The 7,740-nt window shown below is 50.0% G+C and overlaps 1 protein-coding gene across 1 annotated transcript; it reads left to right on the forward strand.

Moving 5' to 3' along the window:
- The first annotated feature begins 4,571 nt into the window (after positions 1-4,571).
- Positions 4,572-6,996, forward strand: OTOL1 (otolin 1). The gene is made up of 4 exons (XM_026045471.1): positions 4,572-4,890; positions 5,674-5,763; positions 5,846-5,917; positions 6,098-6,996. Exons 1-4 carry the CDS (start codon positions 4,572-4,574, stop codon positions 6,994-6,996), a joined length of 1,380 nt encoding a protein of 459 aa, XP_025901256.1.
- Positions 6,997-7,740: the final 744 nt, after the last annotated feature.

Consider the following 7,740-nt stretch of genomic DNA (forward strand, 5'->3'; position numbering starts at 1 on the left):
TTGCATATATTCCAGCATACATTTTTCTGTTTTAATTCACAAACAAGTGGAAGTGAAACCCTTTGGAAGGTCCTGTTTGTGTCTCCTTTATGGATCTCATGTGAAAAACACCCCACTAATTTCATACAAAATATCTTTACAGAGCACATTGTGTCCCCCTGCGTGCAAAGCACCAGCCAAAGCAAGGATCCTGTGAGCAGCAAGTGCATTTCTTGCTTTAACTCTGGTGTATCACAGAAATGACATTTAACCAGGGGGCATGAAACTCTGGTAGCTACAGAGGCAACATTGCAAAATGCAATAATTTTCCTCAAAAAAGCAGTATCCCAATTGAGCAGCTTATTTTGCCACTGCCAATTCCTGATTTTAAACCAATACAAGGATATTACTCCAACCGAATTGATTGCATTTGAAGATATTTAGCTTGTGCTGGGGTTGCTGCAGCTCTTCATTCATGTGGATGATGCAGCAGCTGATAGCTCTGAGTTGGTACAATTTGCAAAATAATGCACCTGTGAGGGTTAAATTAAAGTAACATTAAAAAGCAAACAATATGACCATTAGATTATGCTATACACTAATTCCTAAGAGCAGCCTAGAAAGAACTTGGAGTTCTTTCTGCTTTGCTATAAAATATATCATAGCTACATGYTTTGTTTCAGTTATATGCTGTATGTTATATCATAGTTATAAAACTCTGGGAGTGATTACAACCTTTTTGTCTTTCTAGCAATTTATGTTGCCTAAGAAAGACAGTAACAAGGAAATACAATCTTTATCTACGCTATTTAAAGAGTTGTCTAACACTCCAAAAATAATGCAGCCATTTGACTGAGGCACACACTGTCGTTAYAGTGCAGTTATAGCGAATGGGTTAGTGAGTGGGTGCAACCTCAGCGCTAGCTGGGCATGCAGATTGCCATTTTGGGAGCAACTTGCCTTTTAAAGAAATTTGACGCATTTCATTTGTCTTCACTTGTAGAAAGATGAAGTACTCAAGTAATTTCCCTTCTTAATACAGTAGTGTCACTGGTAATACTGTAAAACAACCTTCTGGTTTTGGATCTAACATTTTTATTGGTTCTTTTTTTTTCTTTTCTCTTCCTATTATTGGTTCCTGTTACCTTTTTATTGTTTCTGTCTGTAAAAGAATAATGCAGTGATTGGAGGGGCTGGCCGTTCTGATGCCACGGCTGCCTCCTTCCCGGAACAACCCTGTTCTCCTACRTGACCTTGCAGGGCTGCCAATACAGGACACAAGCAGGGATATGGGGCCAGGACAGGTCTGCGTAACCTGCAGCTGCATCCACGCCYGCTGTGTCTGTATAATGAATTTAACTGCAATTCTGACATGATATCTCATGAAAAATGGTTATTACTTCTTAAAGAAAAGACCTGCTCTTGAGTTCAGGCTCTGTCTTCTGCTCTCCATGGTGTTAATGAGGATTAGCGAGTGCTGATCCAGGTTACCCCGTAGGAGCCGTGCGAGTGCCTGACCTACGCAGRGCCACAGCATCTTCTACACAATTCCTAATTGATTTCTTTGGAACAGCATGAAAATCTGGTGAATCATTCTAGCCTGGTATGTTTAGTAATAGACTTTCCTTAATCAGCTTTTTATTGCTGAAAGCTGTAGACTATTGTGCAGGAAAAGGTAGTTTTGCGGTTACAAATAAATCACGGAGGATTACAATTCCCAGCGCTTGCATTAGAGGAGAATTGATGGTTTTCTTCAGCCTGCCTGAAACAAGCAGGCTTTCTTGTCTGGCCACTGAGCTTTGAATGTACTGGTATGTAGTAAATTCAGGCTGATTGAATGCGATGGTTTGCTTGCTCATATTTCACCAAGACAAGGAAATGAAAGGCAGCCTCACGTTACTGCATTTCATCCTGACTCTGAACCAGGTTGTGAAATGCAAGAATGATGGCCCATTTTAATGGCACTTGGGTAGGAAAAGAGGGTGCTGCGATTGCTTGGAAAGCAAAAGAAAACTCAATTAGCCTATGGGATCCAGAGGGGCTATTGGGTCAAGTTGGATCCAGAGCAACGCTGCGGCGACCTGCTCGTGTCGGCCGCTCCTGCCTGGACTCTTCCCAGGGTCTCTCGATGTCGCAGGGCGAGTGGAGGCCAAAATGCTCCGGAGCCTCATGCTGAGTGTTGGGGGAAGAGCCAAGAGCCCCACGGGAAGAGCAGAGCTGGCGGCGGCGAGAGCGTCTGAACGTCCTCGGGTTTCAGGGCCACCTTGGCCCCTTTCCGGAGCCGCGGCCGCCGCCTGCCCTGCGCGTGCTGCGTTCGCTCATTGGCCACACTGGCAATAACTGCACAAATAAAATAGATTCCCTCGGAAAAGGCTGTTTTTTTCCCAAAGCGCCACTGAGGGCAGGTAGTGCTGCTAGCGCGAGCGGCCCTAAGGTAGGAGATGACCTGGGTTGTTCTCTKTATCTTAGATCTGTGTTTTGGCAGTGGAGTCACAGAATTTAAGACGCGGTGGCAATATGATTTGTCTGCAAAAATTGTCCGTAATGCTTGTGTAGCCTCAGGAGGGCTAATTCTTCCCCCACTAAATAATTGTTTAAAATAATTAAATGATAAAAAGTGCTATCACCTCCTTGATATTCGAAGTTGGGAGATTGGAGTTGAACTTCTGCTGTGATCTCCAATATCTGAAACCTGTATTTTTAAGGGTTAAGCCAAGATTCAACTGAATTATTGAAATATTATTGTGGGATGCATATGACCAATTTGTGAACATTTAGATCCAATTGAATATAGTTGTGCTGAACTAGATGTCACTGCAGCTAAGTTTAATTGTCTATATTTTGTGCCCACTGTGAATCATAATCTTTTCTAGTGGATATATTCAAACAYATGACTTTTTAGTTGCTGGTGCTCATCCATTATAAAGAAAAACCAAAACATTTCACTGGATTGAAATATATTTTTATTTTTTAAAATAACTATTTTAGAAACAGTCCTGTCTATTGTAAAGAAACTCTGTCTAGCGATTCCTTSTTAGGAGCAATATATTTTCTAAAGAGAATGATAAGGTATAAGTATTTTATTAATTATGTTTTACCTATATTTGATGATAAGCCATCATGATGATAAGCTACTTGTGGAAGTGGCCTGTAGCATTAAAATTTAGAAATAGTTTTGATTTGAGAATTGATTTACCATTTTCTCATAAATTTATCAAGTTTCTAAAGCAGAAACKCAACCTTGTCTCTCTGTCAGTTGCCTTTTAATGCACTTAACGCCCCATAACCTTCTGCAGATTGTTGGCTTCTCCTCTCCAGGAGGAGGGGGCAGGGGATATGTTGGAGGGGAAGGCACAACTGATTATAGGAATGCCTRGAAATTGCCTGGAATGCCTAAAACTTGCCTGTGGTGGCATCGCTGTCCGACCTCCCAGGTCTGCATGTTGGCTCGTGGTCTGGAATGGGAAAACACACGTCCCTTCCGACGCTGCGGAGGTGAAATCCTGGCCTCTCTGAAGGCAAGAGCTGTAGTGTCCTTCAGCGCAGCTGCTATTTCATGCTGTGCATTTTTAATCTGTATTATAAATTAAAGCGAGCTGGAGTAAGGCCAGAATTAACCAAATGAGTCAGCTTGGCTAAAACACTCGCAGGTCGGACTAGGCAGAAGTCAGTGTACTGAGAAGCAGATTAATTGTGATTTCCGCATCTCTTTGCAGCAGTTACACTTCTAAAAGCATCCTGGAGATGCAGGGTGGTCCTCACAGATACTCATCAGCCCCCGAAATGTGGCCAGACCTCCCTTTGCCCTCTGGATGGCGAGAGCACTAAGTGATCCTCCCGGTGACATTTAACATAATGAACCTCCTTAGCTGCTATGGAAAGCTTGGATTACAGGTTCTGCAAGAAAGGGACTCTTTTCCACTTGTACTTACAGGTCAACACACTTGTTAAGAGAGGAACAAAGATGCTTTATCTGATAAGTCATCTGAGAGGCATCATCTGTTCTATAGGAAAAAAAATGTGCAATTCTTGCCATGTTGTTTCTTCCTGCTCCAGCTAAATTAACTCTTTCAAACAAAAATTGGACCTGAACATCTACACTAAAAGGGTATGCAAGTGCAGGAAATGCTACTGGCGCTAAAGCATTTAGGTGAGGGCTCTGGGAATACTTTATTCCCATTCCCGCTGGCAGAGCAAGGTTTGGGGTCGCTTTGTGTCTGAGCTCGTGGCGGGGCTGCTTGCTGGGCACCGCGCTCGAGCTCGCGGGGCTCCGTGGGGAGCTCGGCTTGGAGATGCCGACAGTGCTGGGCGCTTCCAGAGCGAGTCCCCAGGGACGGGAGGGCTCTGTGCAACCCGGCACCTGCACGGCCAGGTGCTTTGCGTGCTCAAAGGAAACCAGGCGAACGGCAAAAAGGTCTTTGGGGCTTTTCTGTTTGTTTGTCAGCTTGCAAAATAAAGCGAAATACGAAAGCGAGAAGTGCAAGAGCACGGGGAGCAAGCACAGCGCGCGGGGCCTTGCGAGCAGCCCCGCAGTGCCCTGCCGTGCCCTGCGGTGACGTGCGGCCGTGTCCCGCTCCCGCAGAGCTGCCGACATGCGGCGCGCACCGGGGCCGCTGGCCGCGCTGCTCCTGCTGGCGGCCGCAGCCGCGCGCGCCGGGCCCAAAGTGACGCCCGGCCTGAAGGACACGAGGACGAAGCCGCCGCCGGCCGAGGCTGCCGCCCCCCTGGCGGGGAAGGGGCCCGTGCTGGAGGCCCCGGGCAGGGCCAGGCCGGGCACCCCGAGCGCYGCCACCACGTCGGCGCCCTTGGAAAACTACACGCTGGACGCGGCCGATTTCTTCTTTAACTGCTGCGACTGCTGCCCGCCCGTGCCGGGCCGCGCGGGGGAGCGGGGCGAGCCCGGCCTGCCAGGTAGGCCCCGGCCTCGCGCCGCGCTCGGCGGCAGAGCAGCAGCTCCCGCCTCGCACCTGGGAGAGGTCCCGACTTGGCAGCAGGGGCGGGACCCCTGCAGGTCCCCAAGCACCACGGGCAGTGTTTTCATGTCGGTTTGTTGGGGTTGTCACAACCCCAGTTGCTGCCCTCCGCTCCGGGCTGCGCCCCGGGAGCCTCCACATTCCCACACTAAGGAATAATTGTTAAAGCCGGAGCCAACTTGCCTGCCTTTCAGTCCATTCCCTGCCTAGCACAGAGCCTTCTGCCAGGCTCCACGCTTACGTTTGCAGAAATTACAAAGCGACAAGGAGCTCCTTAGATGCATTCAGATGTTTGGGGCAGGTTACTTCTGATGTTTACGAGCATCGGAGCTCCTATGGCTCCGAGGCAGCTGGAAGGGAGTTTTAAAAAAACCTTTAAGAAAGTTTAGTCAACAGCAAAATGCAAAATTACCAGACTTTGGGGTTGCAGGAGCTGGAAGGTGGGAGTTGAGGCATTAACGGGCTGATGGGTGTGGTTTGTGAGCCCCTTTAGCCTCCGTTTGGCCAGACAGCGGGTCCCTGGGCAGTGCCCTTCAGCCTTCCTGCTTTCTTTGCCTCCGTGGTGTGAAACCACTTGAAATAGGCGRCGCTTTCCAGGGAAACAGGAGCGCAGTCTGCCTGGCAGGCGGCTCGATGCCACTTAACTTAGTTATTTCTAAGAATTTTCTTTATAAAGTTAATCCTCCGAGTTGCTGAGATGATTTTGTTAATGTGATCACAGGTCCCAAAGGAGAGAAGGGCGATGCTGGTCTGCGAGGTCTGCCAGGAACGCCAGGACCTCAGGGTCCGAAAGGTGGTAAAGGAGAAAGAGGTAGTCACAGTCACCGTGTGCATAATGACTGCTGAGCTACACATAATGTCACTAATAGCACGTTAATGCTAATGTGTCCTAGGTGGTAAAGGGGACCAAGGCGAGCGCGGAGCCAACGGCACGCCAGGTTATCCAGGCAAACCTGGAGTACAGGGTAGGTACCACGGGATGCTGGAAAAGCCAGGGATGCTGCCCCCTGTGCAGGTGTTTGGTGCTGGTGATGCCCTCCAGTACCAGCAGTGCCCTCTGCCCTGAGGGTTTTCATCTCCGCTTGTTTTTTGGCATTTGTTTTACCCTCCCTGCCAAAGTGCCTTTTCTGTTCATTTTTCCCTAGGGGAAGCTGGAGCCAAAGGCAATAAGGGCGGCTACGGCCTCCCGGGACTGAAGGGCCAAAAGGGCAGCAAAGGGGAYGCTTGTGAGAACGGCACCAAAGGAGCCAAGGGAGATCAGGGGGATCCYGGCGTGCCGGGGCTGGATGGAGACCATGGGAACAAGGGGGAGAAGGGCGACATCGGGGAGAAGGGGTATTGTGGGGAGCCAGGAGGGAGAGGGGAGAAGGGCGAGAGGGGGGACGGGGGCGCGAAGGGAGAGAAAGGCAGCAAAGGAGAGACAGGGGTGGAGGGTACCCAAGGGATGGACGGAAAACARGGAGAAAAGGGCGAGCAGGGAAGTAAGGGGGAAAAGGGGGACCTGGGGCCTGCTGGCGTGATGGGACCCTCGGGGCCCAAAGGCAACGCTGGCAGCCGGGGGGGCCGGGGGGCTCCTGGCAGGAAGGGCTCGCGGGGGGCGAAAGGGACGCGGGGCGACCGCGCGAAGCTGCCRCGCTCGGCCTTCAGCGCCGCCCTCTCCAAGCCCTTCCCTCCGCCCAACGCCCCCGTCCGGTTCGACAAGGTCCTGTACAACGAGCAGCAGGATTACAACCCCGGCACGGGCAAGTTCAACTGCAGCGTGCCCGGCGCCTACGTCTTCGCCTACCACCTCACGGTGCGGGGGCGGCCGGCCCGCGTGAGCCTCGTGGCCCGGAGCCGCCGCGTCGCCAGGGCCCGCGAGACCCTCCACGGGCAGGAGATCGACCAGGCCTCCCTGCTGACGGTGCTGAGGCTGCGCGCGGGCGACCAGGTGTGGCTGGAGGTGGCGCGGGACTGGAACGGGCTCTACGCCAGCGCCGAGGACGACAGCGTCTTCACGGGCTTCCTCCTGTACCCTGATGACGGCCCCGAGATGCTGCTGTAGGTTTGAAGGGGCAACCTGCTACGAAGGGACCCGTCGTTCCCTCTGCTGTTGAGTAGAGAGAAGTGAAGTGTCGCTTAGTGACTGTGCTGTGTCTGCTTAGTGGCGAGGTTTCCTGGTCTTTTAACAGAAATGCTCTGTTTGTGGGAAATTGATTTTAATTAGCAGCCCTGATTTTAACTAACAGTCCTTCTGGGTAGATGGATGATCTCTAAGATAACAAACTACTGTGCAAATGAGCCTCAAGGGATTTCACATCACAAACTTAAGGTTTGTAACCAACCTGTTCAAATTACATAGGGAAATTCACCATCCTGCTGATATTTTAACCAAGGATTCTGCGATCCCTGCATGGTCAAAATTCCTATGGCAGTCCCTCCGGGTAGCCGCTGGAAAGGCGTGGTTTTGATAAAGACTCTAGGGCTTGATTTATAGAGCTTATTGCAAGGCAAACCAGAACAGTAGGCCTCTTCTGACCACATGAAAAGATTCAGCAGTGTTTGTCACTGAATCAGTATTACATCCTACTTCAGACTTGGCCATGCATTACATGAAAGTTTGCCTAAGACAAGGATTAAAACTGACCAGCTTAAAAAAATCCATCTATTGAGCAAATTGTTTTTGTCCTTGGGAAATTAAAATATATTTGAAGCTTTCAAAAGTAACTGGAAGAGATAAATAACCCACCTTAGTGGGCACCACAGGCCCCCGTTTGTGAGCTGCTGATGGCACCGTTGCAGCTGCTGG

This window comes from Nothoprocta perdicaria, unplaced genomic scaffold (genome assembly GCF_003342845.1).
Source record: "Nothoprocta perdicaria isolate Ctin4 unplaced genomic scaffold, notPer1 scaffold_4, whole genome shotgun sequence".
Taxonomy (NCBI): domain Eukaryota; kingdom Metazoa; phylum Chordata; class Aves; order Tinamiformes; family Tinamidae; genus Nothoprocta; species Nothoprocta perdicaria.